At 39.7% G+C, this 24,503-nt stretch overlaps 1 protein-coding gene across 1 annotated transcript in view; it reads right to left on the reverse strand.

Annotated features, from left to right (window-relative positions):
• Nucleotides 1–24,503, reverse strand: part of xrn2 (5'-3' exoribonuclease 2) — a 39,597-nt gene extending 15,094 nt beyond the window's left edge. Inside the window, exons 1-13 of the mRNA XM_048601002.1 lie at nucleotides 24,253–24,503; nucleotides 13,562–13,689; nucleotides 13,369–13,480; nucleotides 11,819–11,930; nucleotides 11,545–11,603; nucleotides 11,352–11,441; nucleotides 5,355–5,427; nucleotides 5,223–5,273; nucleotides 4,664–4,821; nucleotides 2,485–2,562; nucleotides 2,262–2,395; nucleotides 521–578; nucleotides 329–436 (exon numbers count right to left, since the gene is read on the reverse strand). Coding sequence (XP_048456959.1) covers nucleotides 329–436; nucleotides 521–578; nucleotides 2,262–2,395; nucleotides 2,485–2,562; nucleotides 4,664–4,821; nucleotides 5,223–5,273; nucleotides 5,355–5,427; nucleotides 11,352–11,441; nucleotides 11,545–11,603; nucleotides 11,819–11,930; nucleotides 13,369–13,480; nucleotides 13,562–13,689; nucleotides 24,253–24,327 — 1,236 coding nt within the window. The 5' untranslated portion in view covers nucleotides 24,328–24,503. The remainder of the gene's footprint in view (nucleotides 1–328; nucleotides 437–520; nucleotides 579–2,261; nucleotides 2,396–2,484; nucleotides 2,563–4,663; nucleotides 4,822–5,222; nucleotides 5,274–5,354; nucleotides 5,428–11,351; nucleotides 11,442–11,544; nucleotides 11,604–11,818; nucleotides 11,931–13,368; nucleotides 13,481–13,561; nucleotides 13,690–24,252) is intronic.

Consider the following 24,503-nt stretch of genomic DNA (forward strand, 5'->3'; position numbering starts at 1 on the left):
ACTTTGAAGTTAGTTCAGCCTTGACAACCTTTCACACTCCACAATTTTAACAATGTGAAACTAGATAGACAGCAAACTTGTACCGTAAAAGCAAAATTAACCTCGCCGGCATTAAACTATTTGGCTGTTTCATATGGCCTTCAACAAGTTTTAAGCGTGCTTTTAGTTTTGAATGGAAAATGGATGTTTACTTGACAATTTTATGGCAAAATAACTTACCTGGAGTAGTTAATAAGAACATAAATAACTTTATCTTTTACTATAAACACAGTATTAAATAACACATCTATAACACATACTTTAGGCTGCAAAACCAGAGACAGCTTACATCATCATCTCTTCTCTTCTTAAAGATGTTATCTTCAGCTTCTCCAACTGCAGCCATTATCATCTGCACTCGTTCTAAGTTGACAAAACCATTCTCCGTAAGATAACCCTAAAGGAAATAAAAGCTTTGCAGTTTATCAGATTTCTTTTGCCATTAAATACATAGGTTGGCAAGGCTATTCATGTCACTTACCCCTGTCTTGTGTACTACGTTCTTGTAAATGCCAACGAGTCGATCAATCGCACCCTCCCTGAGAAAGAGACATAGTGCCCAAGAATGAAATGTTAAAGTCAAAATTTTTGTCATCAGCTCAGTTCACATGGAACTACAGTATTTTATGAGTTCTTGCAATACACAACAGTTACACTTTTAATAAGACAATGCAGCCTACAAAATACTGAACTGCACAGTGTATGCAGAAACAGTATGGCAAATGGTCATCCCTCTCAAACACTTAGTTGTATAACTATTAAAAAACTTGCTGTGATTCATCCATAAGCAACAACTATTGTAAAAATAAATTTGAAACATCTTAAAATTTACTCTCATTATTTCATACTGATAGCACAAGAGAGTTTTTCTCAAAGTTTTTGAAAGTATTATTCATTGCTCTGCACAATTCCTACTCTTTAATGATTGACTGCGGCTGAGTTCAAAATAAGTCAGTGAATGTATTCCAAATGCAGTGGGTATGCTGCTGTGGTCATTTTTACAGCTCCATATCATGAGGGGGACAGACTTCATGTCATTAACAGAAAGAACTTTTTTGTCATTAAGTGTATACAAATCAGGTTCATGACATAACTAAGAGCCCTACACAAGTTTCACAACAAGCTCTTGAAACTCAAAAACAAAATGGAAGGGAGAGCTAACAGACTTCAAAAATTAGAGCAACTCCCTTGGGCCTTCAGCCTCCTTCCTACCAATTACTGCTGTTTCTCATTGATGTGCTCAGCAGCCCAACAAATGATGAAGCCCACACAAATCCCTGGGCTTTACATACTCTACCATGCATATAATTCGTAATTATCAGGGACTGGAATTTTTTCTCCACGCCTCAAGTCTTAACAAATCTAAACACTACTTATAGTTTATAAGTGCAGTTTCAGTCCAGTAATATGCTATTTCAGAAGTGTACAGGCATTAATTATTAATACATTTCTGAACAAGGTTTGCCACTTAGAATCTTGAAAATTCAGGGTAATTAAATTAAATTAATTGTGAGAACTTACTAAAGTCAACTCAGACCTAGTTATCACAAGGTAGTGCAATTGCACTGCTAGCCTATGTCTCTATTACTTGAAAATGTCCAGCTTCCAGCAAAATATGGCCCGCCACAGGTTGCAGGAAATAAGCTAATGTAGACCTTGTTTCCTCCTTAGAATAACAAGAACTCTTGTATATTTCAGATAACAAGGCGTAGAGCTGGATAAACACAGCAGGCCAGGCAGCATCAAAGGAGCAGGAAAGCTGACGTTTTGGGTCTGGACCCTTCTTCATTTCTGAAGAAGGGTCCAGGCCTGAAACGTCAACTTTCCTGCTCTTCGGCCTGTGTTCATCCAGCTCTACACCTTGTTATCTCAGATTCACCAGCATCAGCAGTTCCTACTACCTCTTGTAAATTTCAACTGCTTTTCATCAAAACATCAAACAAATTCAGCTCCAACAATCTGCACTGTAACTCTCTTCGGCCAACTTTCCAGAATTTATCAGAACTTACTGAATAACAGCATTTTAAACTAGGAAGATCAAGATAGCCACAATTATTTACTTTACTAAAAATGAAACAATGAAACTCAAAACTAATAAACATTAAAGTGAAAAGCTGAGGCTTCCAGAAAAGTATGAACGATCCTGACAATATACCTTCAAGTATTCCAAGAGTACAGAAAAAAGTCAAACAATATTGAAATAATTAATTGAATCAGCATACCTAATTTCCAGCGATGGTAGATGAGGCAGAAAATCATTTCCCACAAAAAAACACATAAACACCCAGTCATCAATGCTCCTCTCAAAATCGAACTTGAAGGGGAGGCTTGCCATAGTTAATTCTCTTTCCAAGTACTGGTTAAAATGTTTAAAAAAAAGACTATGATTTATGTTATATGCCAAACAAACATTTTAAGAGTCTTAATATTTTGAGATCAACCCACCTCACGCAAGACAGCTAATCGAATAAATATGAATTCCACTTCTGAGCCAATTGGAGGATTACTTCCTAATTGGTCGAACTAAAGAATGAAAGACAAAATAATAATTTTGACTGTGAAAAATCCACTAATCTTATCCCAGCAACTTTTTTTTTAAAACTAAGACCACACTTATGGTTATTATTATATGTATACGCAATGGAATATCTCCACTATATAGCAGCAAAGTATGGGGGTCCCCAGTATATGAACATCCGGCTTATGAATGTGATCTTATACTAGAATTTAATTTTAAAGATCTGACATACAAACATTTCCTGTACTTACAAACAGCTACTTCAGATTGTCCTGCATTGTGTTCAGACTTCCATATGGACTCAAAAACAGAACCCGTTCACATCCCAGTACAGCCTGTACAGGTTATCACACCATGACTTTTCTTATCTCCGTCACTTCATGCTGTTTTCAGCTGCTCAGTACCAAGTTCTCGGAACACCTTTCTGAACATCTTGAACTCATTTAAAACTTTTCTTAAAGCTTACCACTTTGAACGAGCTTTTGGACATCTGTCCTCATCTCTTCTTATGAACACAGTAAGCATTGCAAGTTTATTTGAGGGCACTTCTATGCTGTTGCTATATTGCTGAAAATAGACAACACATTTTGTCAAAGGTTTTTGTATTGGACTCATCAGGACAATTCAGAAGACGACCAATTCAACTGGAAACCAAAGTTTATACAACATGAGAGGATAGTGCTAAATGGATAGAAAGTGGACCCTAATTGGTATAGTTGTTGCCATGGCAGAGTTCACTTGCCAACCAATTAGCACATGTCGCTCTCATCAGTATAAACAGTGGTTTTCTGCTTGATCTGGTATTCTTGCGATTTGTAGATGAGTGCAAGTCAAAAAGCTTTGACAAAATGCAGATAACAAGGTGTACAGCTGGATGAATACAGCAGGCCAGGCAGCATCAGAGGACCAGGAAAGCTGATGTTTTGGGTCTGGACCCTTCTGATGCTGCCTGGCCTGCTGTGCTCATCCAGCTCTATACCTTGTTATCTCAGACTCCAGCATTGGCAGTTCCTACTCTCTTTGACAAAATGCACCTTTTTTCAGTAATACTCAAGTTCTGAACTACCGAGTGGCTATTTGGTTGGTGCTTTATATCTTTTGTGCTGCTTGTCACACAAAGTTAACAATGTAAACAATATGTCAAAGAATCGCTACTTTTGGAGTAACGGTAACAGGGCAACGTCACTATAATAAAATGAATCTTTTTGGAAAGCTGCATTGTGTGGCACGTAAAGCTTAACTTCCAGGCTGTAGTACAGCTATCTCATTCTCATTAGCACAGCAGTAGCAAATGTAAATTCTGAAACCAGCATTACTGTCTTAAGAGTGGCATTTAAGGAAAACTACTCTTAAGGAAATAACTAATAGTAATGTGCAATGTGCTCCAAACAGTTTGTTTTACAAGCATTCAATTTCCAAAAAAAAAAGTATCAGTGTTGAGTCAGCATTCTCTGTAGGCGTAAACAGAAATGTGATGAGTGTGAAATGATGGTCAGAAAGCATCAGCGATTTAAGCAGTTACATCTGGCAATGCTGCAATGAATAAGGTTGAAGTGATGTGCTTCAAAATATGGGTTGTTGCTGATAATAGGCTGCAGGGATTCAGGTTTAATAACACTAATAAGCTGAAAAACCTTTGCTTGTCAAGCCTTTCTCGGTTGTAAAGAGGGTTTTTTGGGGAAGAGGTGCAGGAAAAATTAAGAAGTGAAATCATGCACAGTATTTGAAACACGTAATTTTGCTCTTGCACATTAAAGACAAACTTGTATTTGTGATGTCCACATCCATGAACTGAGGGTGAAGTGTCTTAAGAATGAATGCCAAGTTGAATGTTGGAAATTTGTGGCTGAAATCAACTGAGACACTGCCGCTAATCGATTTGCACATATGAATAAAAACTCTGTATAAATGTTTTTATTGCTCAATGTTTCAATATGTAAGGGATAAAAGAACCAAGCTGCTCTCATCCTCGTACTGCAAAGTAATATACAAGTGAAATCCTTTCCCATTTGACCAATGAAAGAAATCCCATGTTTTATTTTCTGCAGATATTAATATTGGTGAAAGTAGTTAACAGCAATATTTTACAGGCTTTAATTACAGTACCTCTCCTTGCTTTTCTTTCGGCAAACCCTGGCATTCTTTGATTTCATGGCCAACTTGATTACAAAGAGCACATGGCTTTGGCTGGTTGGGTTTGAACTCTTCCCTGATTATAGTGAAGTTTGGTTCATGAGTTGCCAATCCCAACATGATAAGATCAGCTGTTGGAAAAAAAACAGGTTTAGTAGCAGAAAAGTAGGCATTTATATAATTTACATAATAGCAGTCAAGATTCTGAAACAAAAGCAATCCTTAACAGGTTACAAGATACTGAAAGCTAATTTTCACAAGAGCTACACTACTCATAGAATCATAGAATCCCTACAGTGTGGAAGCAGGCCATTCGGCCCAACAAGCCCACACCGCCCCTCCGAAGATCGTCCACCCAGATCCATTCCCCTGCATTTTCTCTTGTCTAACCCACCTAACCTAAACATCCCTGGGTACTATGGGCAATTTAACATGGCCAATCCACCTACCCTGCATATCTTTGGACTGTGGCAGGAAACCAGAGCACCCAGGGGAAACCCACGCACATAAAGACAATTGGATAACTTCTCACCATCAGCTCCACACAAACAATGATGGGTGTTTGGATCGTGGTGTGGCTGAGCTGCAAAGTAAAAATGAACATTTTAAAAAAAGACCTCCTCAGCACCCCACTCCATCTTCCAATCAAATATCGCACACATACCTCGTTGTCTTCTTATATAATCCATGATCTTGTGTTCACCCTCACCAGGAACACTTGCATCTGACAAAATAACCTAGTAAATTTTTAAAAAAGCAAATTAATTACATTATTGTGATTGAAACTAATTCCATATGAACACCATTATAAATATCACCACTCCACAAAGTGTTTTCCACTTAATAAATGCAAATTCTTTATCTGTAATTTCCTATCTAGCCTGTAACACAGTTATTATTCTGAATTTGCTCAAGTCAAAAAACTAGCAGCACTAAAGACAGAAGAGAATTTTTTTCATTTGAGGGCCATGAGTCTTTGGAACTCTGCTCCTGGAAAGATACTGGAGCCAGAAGCTGAAAAATGTTTTAAGGCAGAGGTAAACAGATTCTTATTAACAAAACAAGGAGAATTCTGTCAAGGGCAGGCAGGAATGTGGCATAAAAAGGTCAATCATGATCTTATTAAATGGAGAGCAGTTTTGAGGCACTCTGCTCCTAATTTGGACATATGTAATGTGGTGATAATATGCAAATTGATGAAGAAGAAAAATGCAGACCGTAGCTGAATAAAAGTGGACCGGGTAGAGGGAGCAGACAAGTCGAAAATGAAAGTGATCCAGAGAATTAAGTGAAGGAAAGTAATGCCGTTGCGGGGGTGGGCTAACAGAATGGAACACATCACAGGATGGTGATCTTGAGAAGAGTAAACAAAGGCTTTTGAATACATGCACTCAGACCACTGAAGACAGTCATACAGGTAGACAAAGGGATCAGGATGCATATACAATACAGGTAGGTCTCCTATAACATGGTAGTTGCATTCTTGTATGACCTGCACTGTAGAAAATCGCGTTATAGGAAAATCGCTATAGAAAACCACGATACCTGTACAGCAGGAAGTTTGTGTTATCCAAACAGCATCCACTATTCATTGATCGTGTTACAGCCAATTTGCATTAACGAAACACCATTATAGCAGAACTACCTGTACCTTCCTTTATTTACAGAGGCTAGGGAGTACAAAAGCATGAAGTTATGCTAGAATGTATAAAACTCTAGCGATATGGTCACCGCATAACAGGAAAGATGTGATTTCACTTCACAAGAGTACAAAAGGAGATTTATAATGGTATTTTCAGGGATAGAGAATTTTAATCAAGGAAAGACTGAAAATACTGCCGTTGTTCTCCCTTGGAGCAAAGGAGGCTGAATGAAGGTTTAATTAAAGTGCATAAGATTGAGGCAGCTATGTAGATTAGGAGGGGCCTATTCCTATTACCAGAAAGATCAATAACTGGCGTCATAGATGTGAAGTAATTGGTAAAGAAATTACAGAGTTCCTCATCTTGCTGCTGCATCCCTTTGTAACTCCACTTGTTGCTTGATTGGAATCAGAAATTTGATCGGAGATCAATTTTCCTGTCAGCCAGGGAACTACATTAAATTGACGACAGACACCAGAACTATTTCTCCAAGTTATGTATCGATTATTTGTAATTTAATGATTTTTTTTTAAAAACCCTTTATATTCCTCTAATTTGGTCCTTCATCAGACCAGGTTTTGAAAGGGCCTTGATTAATCTTGCAATTAATCCACAGCTTTTCGTATTTTAGGTTCTTAATCTGTACGATAGCAGCTTCGAAAATCTAACTAGGTGCTGGGTCACAAATGTGGCTTCTGTTGAGCTGAATAGATATCTTGAGTTAAGTGGTTCAATGCTCATAGTTAATTTAGGGATAAACGGTCAGTTCCTTCTCTTGTCCTCTATCTCATGTTTGTACTCTGCATAAGCACACCAAGTGAAAATGTATTCTGTGGACAGTAATGGAATTCAAATCCAACTCTCATTGCTACATTAGTTTAATTCCATATTCCTCTTTGCTAAAAGAAAATCACTTTTGTTTCAAGGTTCCATCTTGGATTCCTGCCCTGCTGTCACCTCCCACAGTCTTGCAGTACTCCGATTTCTGTACTCTTCCAACTCTTGCCCCTTGCTCATCCCCTCACCATTCCATTGTGGCTGGTTGTGCCTTTAGGTACCTAGGACACAAGTTCTCGACCACTCCGACTCTTCCCTGGATCTTAACATCTCTACCCTATCAAAGGAAGTAGTAGAGATGGATATGATTACAACGTTTAAAAGACATTTGGACAGGTACGTGAATAGGAAAGGTTTAGAGAGATATGGACCAAACATAGGCAAATGTGACGAGTGAAGTTTGGGATACCTGGTTAGCATGGACAAGTTGGACTGAAGGGTCTGTTTCCATACTGTATGACTCTATGACTTCCCCAACCAGTCTGAGGCACAAGGTGCACCACCATCCCCACCTAGTCAAAGCAATTCAACTTCATGTTACAACTCCAAGAACAACACTTATCAAGTTCGCTCCAAACCAGATACCTAAAACACATAGCACAATAACTTATTTTTTACCACTTACTTTTAAATAATGATCCCAGTTCTAGAATCTCCCACAAGATAAGACATTGACTCCGCATCAACCTTGTCAAGACCCCCCAAGGATCTTATACCTTTCAATCAAGTCGCTTCTTGCTCTTCTAAACTTCAGTAAACACAATCCTAGCCTGTCCAATCTTTCCTAAGTCAGCCTGCCCATTCAAGGTACCAGGCTAGTCAGCATTCTGAACTGCTTCCAATACACTGACGTCCTTCCTTAAATAAGGAGACCACATCTGTGCAAAGTAATCCACGTGATCTCATCAATGCCTTTTACAGCTGTAGTATAGGGGATTTGAGCAAGGAAATAAAGACGTCTTGCTACAAGCTTTATAGAGTTTTGGTTGGACCTCTCCTGGAGTATTGTGGGGAGTTTTGGTTTTCTTATCCAAGGAGGGATATATTTGCCAGAGAGGAAGTACAATGATGGTTCACCAGATTAATTCCTGGGACGGTGGAATTGTTTTAAGAGGAGAGGTTGAGGAAACTCTCAAATGTTATGAAAAATGACAGTAATCTCACTAATATTTCTTTTTAAACAGGCCATGACAGGTTTGATATAGTTACGCTGCAACCCATTTAAAACTGAGATGAGAAGGAATTCTTCACTCAGAGGTGGTGAGTCTTTGTAATTCTCCACCTGAGAAGGCTGTTAAAGCTCAGAGAGCAGATACAAGGCAGGAATTGAAAGGTGACTATAGTGTTAAGGGATCTGGAGATAATGTGACATTGAGGAGATGATTAGCCATGATGTAGAATGGCCTGACAGGACAGATTCGATTGGTTGAATGGCCCACGCCAGTTCCTACCCCGCCACCCCCGACTTGTGCATTCAATTCTATTTGCAATAAGCAATAACATTACAACTTTCCTAATTAATTTCTGTACCCGTCTTCTGCAATTCACACACTCATCAATCACCTGCTAATGAGTATGATTGCCCACTATGGAAATTCGTTGTGTAGCTTAACCAATTCCAAAGCTACATCTCTGATCACACATTTGGCAGGCATTTCCAGATGGAGGAAATGATCTGTGGCCTTGAGATCGCTGGCATTCCTTGTCCCGGTTCCTTTTCCATACTTCCTCTAGGCAATGGGCATTCTCCAAGAATTGTGCCCATTCATACAGAGGTCCCTCCAGAATGAGGATCTCCCACGTGTTGACCTCTATATCATATTTCTGGAGGGAAGCCTTCAAGAAGTCTTTGAAATGCTTTCTTTGTCCTCCTCTCATTCAAAAGCCTTCCTTGAGCTGGACGAAGATGATTTGCTTTGATTGTCAGAACTCATGCATCCTCAGCACATAGTCAGCCAAGCAGAGTTAGTTTTGGGTGATCAGGCCTCGATGTCTGTCCTCCCAGATGATGCAGAGAATCTATCTCAAACAGCCATTGAATATATTTCTCAAGGGTTTTGTGGTGGCTGCTACCTATAGTCCAAATTTCAGAGCCATATAGAAGATTTGGCATGATGGTTGCCTTATACACAAGGATCTTGATTTCAGCAAGGATGTCACATCCTTAAGTATCTGAAGGTGCCATTCAGATTAGATGTGGTTTGGATCTCCACAGAGGTCAGTCTTAAATGAGAAATGCTCCCCAGATCAGGGAAATGTCCCAAGTTTGGGAGGATTCTCTTTTATCTTAACGGAGGATGGACTGGAACTTGGGTAGTCAAGGGTAATCTTCTTGACGTTCTTTGGTATGCTTCTGCAAAGGTGTCCACGAGGTTTGAAGATCCTGTTCCAAGAGTAGAAGGATTGACATGGTCAGCCACATACTCAAGTTCCACGAGTGAGGTCGGTGTCATTTTCTTCATGGGTTTCAACCATCTGAAGTCAATAGTCTCCATCTATTCTATAAACAACATCCACACCACCCAGAAGCTTTTTCTTGACAAGAAGAAGAATGGTGGTGATGATAGTGGAGAAAAGGGCAGGAGCAATGACATACCCCAGGTTGACTCCTGTCTTAACGCAAAGGATTGTCATTTTATTCCCCATCGGTCAGGATCATCACCAACATCATGTCACGGAGGAGACAGAGGATACTGATGAATTTCTCTGCACATCTGGCCTTTGACAGGGTGTTCCACAGCATTTCCCCGACTGACTGAGTCAAAAGCCTTGGTCAAATTGATGAAGGCCATTTAGCGTAGTTGGTGTTGTTCCTCGCATTTCTGTTGGGAATTGCGAAACAGTGAAAGTCATGTCCATAGTTCCACAATTTGGTTAAAAGCCACAGTGGCTTCCAGGAGGGATTTCTTCAGAGCATGGGGAAGGTATCTAGCTAGGATTTAGTGATCTTCTAGGCGGTGGTGAGTAGGGAAGATTCTTCCATAGTTCCAGAACTACCAAAAATTCATACACTGGGCTGTAATCTCCACAATTTTAATAATATGTTAATTTTTTACTCTTCCTGTAAAATAAAACAATTTCATATTTTCCACACTATCACTCCACTTGCCAGATCTTTGCCCATTCATTAACCTATGAATATCTCTAGCTCCTGTGCCCTCGAAGAATAAAACTTATTTTCCCATCTGTCTTCATCTCATTAGCAAATTCAGCTACCTTGTCTTTGGTCCCTTCATCCGCTTCATTTAAATAAATTGCAAGAAGTTGAAACCTCAGCACAGATATCCTTGAGTACACTATTCATTATATCTTTCCAACTAAAAAAATGACCCATCTTGTCTATTGTATCCTGTTAACTAGCCAATCTTTTACCCATGACATTAGCCCTTGTATCATGAGCTCCTAATTTCTGCAATAACCTCTGATGTGATACTTTATCAACTTCTGGAAATCTATATGCAGTCCATCCATTGGTCTCCTTTAACCACAGCAAATATACTTCTGCAAGGAACTCCAATAAGTTGGTTAAACATGATTCCCCTGTATAAAAGCTTGTCAACTCTGTTCAATTACCTTGTACTTCTCCAAGTGCCCTGCTATGACATCTTTAATAATTAGCTCAACATATTTCTTGTAAGAGATGTAAAGCTGAATGCTGTATAGTTTCCAGCTACTTCATGTTTTGAATAAAAGAGTTGTATTCACTACTTTCTAATTGAGTGGAACCTTCTCCAGTTCAAGAGAATTTTGGAAAATTAAAACTAATGCACCAACTACATCACTAGCCACTTCTTTTAAGACGTGATATTTCTGTTCTTAATATCTGTGGTAAAACGCGACACCAAAATTTCCAAGTTTGTTTTCATTTGAGAAAAAAATGTTGACAGGAATACAGAACATCATATCTATATTCGAGAAGAACACAGCAATTTGTGCAAACAAGAATCTGAGGGCATGATTCACAAAACAGTTCAGCATCTAATGCAGTCGATGCTTGGACGGGTGACGAATTCAAAGGAGGTAAAGAGAAAAAGATTCATTCCTGACTAGGGAAAGAGTAGAACAATGTAACCGAAATATCACCTAACATCCGGATTTAGCGAACATGACAAAACAAACAAAATAGGTTTTCCCTCACTTGTGATCTAAATACGAAGCTCGAGAAATGAATTGACACTTACAGTTAGGTTTTTCCATCCGGGGTCACTGTTTAAACGATCAGCAATGTAGTACCTAAGACACTTTGCTAAGTTATCCATGAATTCAGTTCCCTTGAATAAATCAAAAGGAGTAATTCAAAAGTAATATTTTGCAACAAGAGAAACAACACAGACTGGAATTTCAAACACCCATTTTCAAATGATTAATACTTACTGGAGTGATGCAGTTGCTATCAAACCGTTCTTTTACTTCTTCAGGAGGTAGGCATCCACCTGCAAAATAGGATAGCCAGTTTCACTCAGAGTGGAGAATAAGCACAGAAGCAAAGATTATCTATACATTATTTCTTAGAAATGCTACATAATTCATGTTAAATTTAGTCAAACATTTGACACATGATGTACCAACAGCAGATATCCATCAAATGTTACTTTCAACATTATGAATTGGGAAGGCAAATAAATGTCATAACACAAATACACCATACCTTTAGAAAGCACTTCTTCCCTCATTTGTCTCTTCTCTTCAATCAGTTCCAATCCTTCTTTGGATGCACGAAACCGTCTAGATCGCTGCTGGTTCATTTTGGCACGAGGAGCCTATAACATCGAGTTCACTAGTTGCTTATATGCTCGACTTAAATTAGGTTCAATTCTACCACTCATTATGTGCAACTGTGGCTATATTTTGGATAATATTTACATAGCCCGTTTTTACCTTTACTTCTAATTACTGGTATGTATTTTTGACTATTATGAGAATTATTTCATGAATATGTTCACTTATATAGTCTTTAAAACATATTATAAATTTAACTTTGACAGCCGACATTTTGCAAGGTAATACATTTGCTAAAAGGATCAAAACTGTTAAATTGCTGTTTCTTTGCTAAAATCATTCAAGAACAGGTCAGAAAAACACCAACGTGCAATGCACTCTACCATCAATACATGTGCAAAGGTAAGCAAAAATGGCAATTACGGTTTATTGTGTGGCAGGTTAGTATTTATGCTCTGATATCTTACATTTATGACAATGGAGGATTTCTTTTTAAATGACTGAACATGAATAATGAGATATTCCATTTAAAATATGAACTAATTAATTGCAACTTCAACTAGTTGCAACTTCAAAAAGCCACAATACTACTTAAAACTTGAGAAAATGTTATGACCACTTTATACTTGCCAAATTTTTTGTCATTTGCACATTTCTGTGGCAACATCCAGTCCAGTAAAAGATATGAATTATGTTTTCATGCTCTGCACTCTTAGTTGGTATTGCTAAGCTATACAGAACAAAAATCTACAAATCTCAGTTGGCCATTTTTCCACAAAGGTGTACTGATTTGTAATGTGGCTGAAGTTACAAACCTACAATATTATTTTTATTCATTTGTGGGACATGGGTGTCACTGGTTGACCAGCATTTATTGCCCATCCGTAGCTGCCCTCGAGAAGATATTCGTGAGCTGCCTTCTTCAACCGCTGCAGTTCACCAGCTGTGGGTTGACCCAGAATGCCATTAGAGAGGGAATTCCAGGATTTTGACCCAGCAGCTGTGAAGGAACAGTGATAAATTTGCAAGTAAGATGTAAGTGGCTTGGACAGGAACTTGAAGGTAGTGCTGTTTCCACACATCTGCTGCCCTTGTCCTTCTAGATGGAAGTGGTTTTAGTTAAATCAATAAGTACACATTCTGGTTAACAGGATAATTAAGCTACTGGCATTCGATATAATAAACATTTCAGTGATGCAACGTTTACAAAATTTAAAATCCCACCGAAATATTCACTTCCTACCACTCACTATAATTTACAAGTAAATATACTTTTGTGGACCGTCTACATCCACAAAAACACAGCTAACAAAATTATCATTCTACAGAATGGTCCAAAAGGTTTCTTTTTTCAACAAAAAAGTACCAAAATTAACACAACTGTACACGTTACCTAAAGGCTATTACATCCAATGACCCTATTAAAAACCCTAAACTTTCATCTAACTAACTTTAATGTATATATAAATAGAAACTTACCACACCATCTATTGCCATATAAAGTAGACGCCTGGGTCTAACTACATTAAACAATCGATCAATATATTCGAATATGGCCACCATCATTTCATCCTCATTCTTAGGAGCTGGCCTGCAAAGTTAATTCAAAATTGAATCAGAATTTTGCCCTAGTTGACAAAAGAACGAAGAGTTATTTTAAGAGAAATATTACTTGTTTTCTGGATGTGTGCATGGATGAATAATGCCATTCATGTCCAAGTACAGATTATCAAACTCCACTTCATTTGGATTAGGTTTGCTGCTGTCCACAGGAACTTTAACTCCATTGACTTCTTTAGCCTGCATAGGGTCGAAAATAAAAAATAAATAAGTAAAGTTCTTACAACTGATCCTCTTAGTTATTCCTAAAAAACTAAATAGGAAATAAACTGCCTACAAAGTATGGTTTTAACCACACAGGCAATGTATCACAACCTTGGTGCAAAGACAGCAAATGTGCAGACTATATCCACCAAGTACTTGCATATCACTTGAGCTTGGCACATGGATATCAGGAAAGATTTCCTGGCATTTTTTACCAGAGATTGGGAGGAAGGGATATAGCACATATTTACCAGAATGAGACTGTGGCCAACAAAATTGACTGTAAGAAGAAATTGCATAGATTAGACTTTCACCTATATTCCCTAGAATACAAGATAATTCCGAATAGAAATGTTTTGAAACATTAAATAAGGTGGATAGACATAAACTATTTCTTCTGGTCAAGTCCAGAACAAGTAAAACCTAAAAATTAGACCTGCACTACCTCAGTTACAGCTTTATGTACTATTTCCATATCCTCCAATTCCCTTAGTAACCAAAGTCTGATGAGATCTCACCTGAATGTACTCAACAACTGAGCATCCATAGTTTCCTCCAGTACATAATCGAAAAGGTTCGCAATCCTCTCAGTGAGAAATATATTTTGTTTCAGTCCAAAATGGCCAATCTCAACCATTTATAGTCATCACTTATTCTGATACTGTAACCTTGAATTCTCAACTCCAATCTGAAGCAAGCATCTATTTTGTCAGGACCATTAATAATTTGGTATGCTGAGAAAAGATTCTCATTCTTTTACTCGAAGAGGGTTAGTATATTTCCAAGAATGCTGTTCACAAGTACAAAACCTTGGCTTTTAAGGAAGAGGTCAATACAATGCAAACTAAAATGAGAGTAACAAGTCCTTTTAAATCCAAGCTGTGCAATTGCTCCGCATTCATAAAACAAGTGGTGGTCTCAAAGAACTTGCATTTATGTATCACTTTTCATGATCTCTACTATTGCGCTGTAGGAAATGAGGCAGGCAATTAGTGTACAAAAGTCTCAAAACAGCCATGTAACAAATAATCGAATCATTTGTTTTCATGATGCTGATTTGAGAAGTAATTATTCACTTAGATTTATTATATTTCTTCATAGTGTGAAAAATATAAAATTTTTTGACATTACAGATAGTGGCAAACTGTTCCACAACTCTCTAACATTAAAATTAAAACAGAATTCTGATTCAAGACCTGCATTGATACATTCGCGTAAGAAGAGGTATAATCAGAGTGACCGATTCAGAATCATACAGCACGGAAACAGACCCTTCAGCCCAACTCATCCACGCCAACCAGATTTCCTAAACTGAACGAGTCCTATTTGCCTCTGTTTGGCCCACATCCCTCTAAATCTTGCCTATTCATGTATCTGTCCAAATGTCTTTTAAATGTTGCAACTGTACTCACTTCCATCACTTCCTCTGGCAGCTTGTTCCAAATATGCACCACCCTCTGTGTGAAAAAAATTGCCCCTCAGGTCCTTTTAAATCTTCTCATCACCTTAAACCTATGCCCTTTGGTTCTGGGCTAACCTACCCTGGGGAAAAGACCTTGGCTATTCACCTTATCTATGCCCCTCATGATTTTATAAACCTCTATGAAGGTCACCCCTCAGCCTCCTGTGCTCCAGGGAAAAAAGTCCCAGCCTTTCCTTATAACTCAAATCCTCCAGTCCCAGTAACATCCTTGCAAATATTTTTTGCATCACTTCCAGTTTAATAACATCCTTTCTTCAGCAGGAAAACCAGAATTGTATGCGGCACTCCAAATGCGGCCTTACCAATGTCCTGTACAGCCGTAACATGACATCGCAAGTCCTGTACTCAAAGTTCTGACCTATGAAGGCAAGCATGCCAAACGCCTTCTTCAACACCCTACCTGTGATGGCACTTTCAAGGAACTGCTTACCTGCACCTCCAGGTCTCTCTGTTCCAACAACACTCCCCAGGGACCTACCATTAATTGTACAATTCCAAATCTTACCAAAATGCAAAACCTCACACTTATCTAAATTACACTCCATCTGCCATTCTTCGGACCACTCAGTTAATCAAGATGCCATTGTACTCTTAGATAACCTTCTTCACTGTCCACTATACCACCAATTTTGGTGTCATTGGCAAACTTACTAACCATGCCTCCTACAATCTCATCCAAATCATTTACATAAATGAATACCAGTGGATCCTGCACAGATTCTTACGGCACAACATTGGTCATAGGCCTCCAGTCCGAACAATGAACCTCTACCACCATCCTCTTCTACCATCAAGCCAATTCTGTATCCAATAGCCCAGCTCTACCTGGATCCCATGTGATCTAATCTTACTAACCAGCTTACCGTGCGAAGGCCTTGTCCATGGACACAATGTCTTCTGCTCTACCTTCATTATTTTCCTCTTCAAAAAACTCAGTCAGTTTGAGAGACACAATTTCCCATGCACAAAGCCATGCTGACTACCCAAAAATCAGTCCTGGCCTTTCCACATGCAGGTAGATCGTGTCTCTCAAAATCTCCCCCAACAACCTGCCCACCACTGATGTCAGGGTCACAGGTCTGTAGTTCTCTGGCTTTTCCTTACAGCCTTTCTTAAATAATGGCACAACATTTGCCACCCTCCAGTCTTACGGCACCTCCCCCGTGGCTACTGATGATACAAATATCTCTACTACAGGCCTCGCAATTTCTTCGCTAGCTTCCCAAAATGACCTGAGATACATTTGACCAGGTCCTGGGGATTTATCTACCTTTATGCATTTTAAGACCTTCAGCACCTCCTCTTCTGTAATGTGGAGTCTTTTCAAGACCTCAGTATTTATTTCCCTGTGTTCCCTAGCCTCTATTTCTTACCCCACAGAAAAAATTGACATGAAATATTTGTTTAGGATCTCACCCATCCCCTGTGATTCTACACATAGATGGCCCTAGTATATCCCTAGTTACTCTTTTTCCCTTAGTATGCTTGTAAAATTTCTTCAGATTTTCCTTACCCTTATCTGCCAAAGGCTATCATGTCCCCTTTTTGCCCTCCTGATTTCCCTCTTAAGTATACTCCCACACCCCCTCCATTCCTCAAGGGATTCACTTGACCCCAGCTATCTATATCTGACATATTCCTCCTCCTTTTTCTTGACGAGACCCTCAATATCTCTCGTCATCCAGTGTTCCTCACTCCTGCCAGCCTTGCCCCTCACACTAACAGGAACATGCTGTCCCTGAGCTCTTGGTATCTCGCCTCTGAAAGTCCGCCATTACCAGATGCTCTTTTACCTGCAAACTGCCTCCCCCAATCAACATTTGAAAGTTCCAGTCTAATACTATCAAAATTGGCCTTGCCCCAGTGTACAACTTTAACTTGTGGACCAGGCCTGTTCTTTCCTACAATTATTTTCGAACTAATAGAACTATGAGAACTGGTCTCAACGTGCTCCCCAGCTAACACCTCAATCACTTGTCCTGCCTTATTTTCCAAGAGGAGGTTGCATTTTGCCCCTTTCTACGTAGGTCTATCTGTACATTGAATGAGAAAGTTTTCTTATGCACACTTAAATTCCTCCCCATCCAAGCCCTTAACACCATGGCAGGCCCAGTCTATGTTTGGAAAATTAAAATCCCCTACCATTACAACCTTATTATTCTTAAACTTATCTATGATCTCCCTGCCCATTTGTTCCTCAATTTTCCACTGACTATTGGGGGACCTATAGCACAATCCCATCAAACTGATCACCCCCTTCTTATTTCTTATTACTTATTAATCTTTATTTACAAAATCATTTTCCCTAAACTTATGAGCATTGGTTCACAAAGAAAATGATAAGTACAAGGCTATTTTCTTAATGACGTTGGCTTCAAGCCATCCCCGCAAGGTAATGCAGGCTTATCACTTTTTAAAATGCTTATTGCACAAGATAATTTTGAAGTTCTTCAACACTTATGAAATCAAAATTACAAACACTTCATCTAAAATTTATCAGCAGCACACGGACAATTGGCTTGAGTGCTCGGGGTCTATAGACATTTTTATGTGGCTGCACACATGGCGGATGAATGGGACTGATTTGGGGCACAATCTCAGCACAATCTTGTCTGTTGCTAAATAACACAGAGGAACACTGGCTACAGTAATTCAAAAAGTAACATTCTCAGTTAGTAGTAACACTGATAACCAAATCAGAGTTATATCAATAAAATATCTATATCATATACAAACTTAAATTCAAACTGCACTCAGGTCACATTTGAACTTCATACTCCAAATCAACTAGGCAGTTAAACCAAATAAAACTCCCAGTAAGTGTTGCATGTATAATTGCCTGAATCTCCCATACACAAGATGCTATGTCCAATGTTGACACGACCTAAAATAGTCCAACACTACAAAAGGTGCAAAGGATTCTGTCTTGATCATTTTCCATGGCAACGTATGCCCTGCCCCAATAGTTTGCCATGAAAAGAAATTTCTCAACCTCTTTCTGTGCTTGTTATTCATGTCTCATTTGTGTTAGTAATCAGGATGGCAGATGCAAAGTGCTAAGTCCTGACAAACCCATCCAAGTTATATACTGAAGAGTGATTCACTGCCTACCAGTTGTACCTAAACCGATGCCAATTTTCCAGATGCCAGCATAGTTAAACTATCTTTTAATTAAATAAAAATCCTTCACGATTCTAACATGAATGCACAGACCTTTGCAGTAAAATGGGGAGCACCATGACCAGATTGATCCTTAATATAACAGTAAATAACTCAAATAAACAGAAAATGCAGGAAACACTAAACAGGTCAGAAAGCAATAATTCGGATTGATTATATTTCATTTCAACTCGCAAATTTTGGAGATGTCATGAGTTTTAAGCAAGAGCCAGGAAGCTGAGGTAATGTAAGAAAGATGAAAAAATGAAGCGGTGCTTCCCAAATGTTTTTCTGATGTGACCCCAATTCAATGCCCCATCTTGCAATACCAAGGAATTGGAAGGCGGTCAGGGCACATATTTCCGAAGCAGGGGAAGGGGGTCAAGTTCCTAACAGGTGAGAAAGTGGGATTTCAGCTCCTAAGCAGTGGAGGAGGAAGACATTCAGTGTGGTAGGAAAGTTTTAAACTGCTAGGCACAGGCTTTTCTTGCTGCAGCAGCAACTGAGCCACAAAAAGCCGAGCGGCCAAGCCCACCATTAGAAATGAAACAAGTATTTAAAAAGGCCTCACAACCAGCATTCAGTCTGGCCTTAACGACAGCCATTGCTGTCCTGGAGCTCAGGGGTCCAAGGTTCAGTCTGGGTCATAACCCACAGTTTGGGAAGTCCCGGTCTAGTGGGTTTAATAGTAATTGTAATCAACAGCTGGCAACTGAAAGACAAATCTCAGCTTTGAGCCCATACAGCTATAAAGTAACTATTCAAAAGATAAAGCTCCTCAGCTGTTCACTGAGCTTCACCAAACAAAGTGGGAAGTAGAGAGAGTTCAGACTCAGGCAGAGAATCAAAATGCCAAGCAACTGAAAACTCAAGGCTAAACAAGGACTGAATGGGGTCTTACCACAAAGCCCAATTTGCAACTGGTTTCCCCAATTTAAAGGAGATGTCATTTCCTGCGACAACAAGGTGCAGGGCTGGATGAACACAGCAGGCCAAGCAGCATCATAGGAGCAGAGAGGCTGACGTTTCGGGCCTCGACCCTTCATCAGAAAAAGGTCATTTCCTGCACTTGTTTAAGAGGAGATGTCATTATTAGAGGTGACTGAAGAACGTACCAGGGTTACAGTAAGTTTGGAATTCAAAAAGGGGACAGAAAGATGCAATTAGTACATTATAACATGGAAAGCTGTTGACTGAAGATCTCCAGAAGATATAGTCAGTGCCAGGCTTGGAAATAATGGCTCAACGTTCGGTAGTGGGGTCACTGGTTTTAAATGATAATGGTAAGGATTGGATCCTAGAAAACAGAGTACGTGAAGTTTATTGCTTCCCAGAATCACAATGAAGTTCCATTGCTGTTTCAAGCCTCTCTGAACATTTATTACACCTACATGATGTCACCATCAATCATACTCCAATATTCCATCAGACCTTTTAGCATGTTGCAGAACTGTGGTCCACTCCTCCAATACCACTTCCCATGCAAGTGCAGGAAACAAAAAGCCTGCTTTTTAAAATAAAAAAACACCTCCGGCCCTCTTACCATCAAAGAACACATGGGAGAGATACTAAATGAATATTTCACATCAGTTTTTACTGTGGAGAAATAAATGGAGGCTAGGGAATGCAGGGAAATAAATACTGATGTTTTAGAAAACAGTTCACATTACAGAAGAGGAAGTTCTGGAGGTCTTCGAGAATATGAAGGTGGATACATTTCCAGGACCTAATTTAATGTATCCCTGAATGCTCTTGGAAATAAGGGAGAAAATTGCAAGACCCCTTGCAGAAATATTTGCATCATCTATAACTACTGATGATGTGCCTGATGACTGGACGATGGCTAATGTTGTACATTTCTTTAAGAAGGGTTGTAAGGAGAAACTGGGGAACTAAAGACCTGTAAGTCTGACTTCAGTTGTGGGTAAATTGTTGGTAAAATTTTAAAAGATATGCTATATAAACATTTAGAGGCACAAACTGATTAGGTACAGTCAGCTTGGTTTCATGCAAGGAAAATCGTGTCTCACAAACTTGACTGAGTTTTTTTGAGGAAATTACCAAAATGTGTATATTAGGATATGTGCAGAGGAGTTGACGTGCTTTACTTGAACTTTAGTAAAGCCTTTGACAGGTCATGGTGGACTAATTAGCAAAGTTAGGTCAGATGGGATTCAGGGGGAGCTTGCTAGTTGGATACATAATTGGCTTAACGGCAGGAGACAAGAATGGTGGTGGAGGGTTGGTTTTTGGACTGGAGGCCTGTCACCAGCAGTGTTGGAGCTAGGTGCTCTTTTGTTTCTTTTTGACATAAATGATTTGGATAAGAATATAGAAGGTATGGTCAGTAAATTTGCAGATGACACCAAATTGGTGGCACAGTAGACAATGAAGAAAGTTTTCTAAGATTACAAAGGGATCTTGATCAAATGTGTTAATGGGCTGTAAAATGGCAGCTGGAGTTCAATCTGGATTAACACAATATTGCATTTTGGTATAACAAACAGGGCAGGACTTGTACAATTAATGGTAGGGCCTTGGGTAGTGTTGGAGAACAGAGGGACCTAGGAGTTCAGGTATATAATTCTTTAAAGTTTGCATCACATATAGACAGGTTGGTTAAAATGGCATTTAGCACGCTTGCCTTCATTGCTCAGATCTCTGAGTATGGGAGTTGGGAAATCACGTTGAGGTTGTACAGGACACTGGGGAAGCCTCTCCAAGAGTACCATGTCCAGTTCTGATCACCCAGTTATGGGAAGGATATTATTAAACTGAAGAGGGTTCAGAAGAGATTTACCAGGATGATGCTGGGTAGAGAAGGTTTGGGTTATAAAGAAATGCTGGATAGGCTAGGATTTTCTTCACTGGAGAGTAGGAGGTTGAGCTTATAAAATCAGGAGTATAGATACAGTTAATGGTAGGTGCCTTTTCCCTGGGATAGGAGATTTCAAGACTAGGGAGCACATTTTTAAGGAGAGAGGAGAGAAATTTAAAAAAGACATGAGGGGCAATCTTTTTACACAGTGGATGGTTCGTGTGTGGAATGAACTGAAATAGTGAATGTGGACACAATTACAATGTTTAAAAGACACATTGATAAGTACATGAACAGGAAAGGTTTTGAGGGATACGGGCCAGGAGCAGGCAGGTGGGACTAGCTTAATTTGGGATTATGTTCGGCATGGACGGGTTGGACCGAAGGGTCTGTTTCCATGCTGTATGACTTTATAAAGTAAATACTCTTTTCCAAGGAAAGCAATCTATTTGAATTGCTTTCAATCTTGTATATTATATTCATTCTCATGATAAAGTCTCCTTTATACTGTGTAGACCAAATGCAGATTACGTCACTTGGATAAGGTGTGGATTCATTAAAGAAAGTCAGCATGGACCCCTTAAAGATGAACCATGTTTGATTTTATCAAGTTTTGATGACATAATGGTTGGCGAGGGTAGTGCAGTTGATGTGATATGCATGGATATTCAAAGGCATTTGAAAGAAGTGTCAAACAATGGGCTTGCAGCAAAGTTGAAGCCTATGAATAAAAGGGACAATGAGAGCATGGATAAAAATTCAGAGCGTCGATTGGAAACAAAGCACACGTATAGCGTGGTCCCACAAGAGTCATGAGACAGACTACTGATTATCTCGATCTACATTAATTACTTATACTCTGTGCATGTAATGATGTGCAGATGACAAAACATTGAAGAACTGTGAACTGAGACTTTAGGGCAACATAGGCTGCTGGAACTGAAGTACACGTGACAGATGAAATTTAATGCAAAGAAGCTTGAAGTGACACATTTGACTGAGGAAGACACCAGCAGTGAACTATAGGGTACGATCCTAAAGGGAATGCAAGAACAGAAACTCCCTGGGGTAAATGGGTACAGATTGTTGAAAAAGACAGGGGATATTGAGAAAACGGTCAAAAAGGCATCCAGAATCCAGAATCCAGGTTTCTTTTATTCATTGACGGGATGGCTAGGCAGCATTTATTGCCCATCCCTAATTGCCCAGAGGGGAGTTCAGAGTCAATCACGTTACTGTGGGTCTCGAGTCACAGGTAGGCCAGACCAGGTAAGGATGGCAGTTTCTTTCCCTAAAGGACATTAGTGAACCAGATGGGTTTTTACAACAGTCGACAATGGATTCACAGTCATCACTAGATTTTTAATTCCAGATATTTTATTGAATTCAAATTCCACCATCTGCTGTGGCAGGATTCAATCCAGGTCCCAGAATATTATGTGGTCTCTGGATTAACAGTCCAGCAATAACACCATTAGGCCATCGCCTCCCCTATCATTGATAGGCGATTCAACTGTAGCTTTCAAAAGGAACTGGATAAGCCCCTGAAGGGAAGAAGGCTGCAAGGTTATCAGGTATAAATAGGGGACTGGCACCTATTAGGCTGCTCTTCCAAAGAGTTGGCATTAATATGGCAGCTGAATGGCACCCTTCTGAGTTATATTGTGACCACTGATATTTTTCTTTGTTCTTTTTCGTGGCACGTCAACATGACAAACCAGCATTTGTTGATCATTTCTATTTACCTTTGAACTTAGACGAGCTGAGCCATTTCAGAGGCAGTTAAGAGTCAACTTATAACTGTGGGTCTGGAATCACATGTACACCTAACTCTCTATGAATAGCAGAGTTCCTTCCTGAATGAGATCAGTTTTTACAACTGTCGATGAAAGCTTAATTCATAAACTTTAATTAAATTTAAATTCCATCAACTGTTGGATGTGATGTCAACAAATCATTAGTTAGCCTGGGCCTCTGGAATACAAGTCCAGATCTTACAATCAGAGAAACAGGTCCCACGTTCCAATTAAGCAGCACTGTGCCTTCTAAACTGAACACCGAGTTCCACAATTTCAGATCATAATCTCAGTCAGTATTATTTTTCAGTAACAACTGATGATTCTTCTATTCCTATTTACACTCCTGCTAGACGAATCTTTTGATTCTTCATGTATCCCATTATTATCTCATTCCACCTTCATCATTCCTTTTATCATTAAATCTCTCCTGATTTTGACTCAGTCACAGAACTCCCCTTTTGTTCTTTTCCTTATCCCTTTTCCATACTTCCGTCCTTGTTCAAAACCTGCTCACTTTCCCCTTTGACTGACTGGACCTGTTAACTGCTTCTCTACCCCTCCTTGTAGACAGGCTGCTGTCAGCATTTGCACTTCAAACTACCAGCAGCCTACGAGCCCTTTTGCTTCTGCTGCAAACAAAATATAAAGACCATAAAATATAGGAGCAGAATTAGGCCTTTTAGCGCATGGAGTCTGCTCTGCCATTCGATCATGGCTGATAAGTTTCTCAACTCCATTCTGCTGCCTTCTCCCATTAATCCTTGATCCCCTGACTAATAAAGAATCTCACTCTTACCTAAGTTTATTTTACGTAAAGTAGAGGTAATTCTAGAAGAGAGAGTTACGCCAGTCTGCTACAGAGAGGATCACAATGCTTGGAAAATTTCGGAGTAATCCTGGACTCTCAAATCCCACCTTTACAGACAGTTTAAAAACCACGGGTCGGAAACGATTTACCAACGTTGATGCGTGTCAATATGAAGATTTGAATTAGCAAAAAGTCACCAACTGACCCCCACGAGAGAGAGAAGAAAAGACACTGGCTTTCGCATTCTCACTTGACTCAATCGCTTTCACGGTGAGGGGAAACACAAACCTTACCCTTGAGGTTTTCAGATTTACCCTCTCCCTCTGTACACTTGGGGGAATCGGGGGCAATAGCGACGGCCAGGAACAGTGGGAAGGAAGGTAGGATTTGAGGGGAGACAGCGGGTTGGCTTCAGGCCTAGTCTCATATATACACACACAAGGCCCAGCGCGCAGCCTTGGCCATCACGCACCTTCTCCTCCGTGCAGTTCACCACGATGGACGGATACTTGCGGCTCAGCCAGCGAAAGAAGGCCGGAACACCCATCCTTGTGGTTTGGATCAGTTAGCTGGGTGGGTGAGCGCGGTTACTGTTGCTTCTCCCGAATGTTTTTTTTTCTTTCTCTCTCTCCCGGGTCCGGGAGCGTTGGGTGGGGGAGGGGAGAGGGTGAAAGGGCCGCCTCTCGCGCGGCTGAGCGAAACCCGGGCACCGCGCACGCGCCA

Source organism: Rhincodon typus, chromosome 9 (assembly GCF_021869965.1).
Source record: "Rhincodon typus isolate 14 chromosome 9, sRhiTyp1.1, whole genome shotgun sequence".
NCBI lineage: Eukaryota > Metazoa > Chordata > Chondrichthyes > Orectolobiformes > Rhincodontidae > Rhincodon > Rhincodon typus.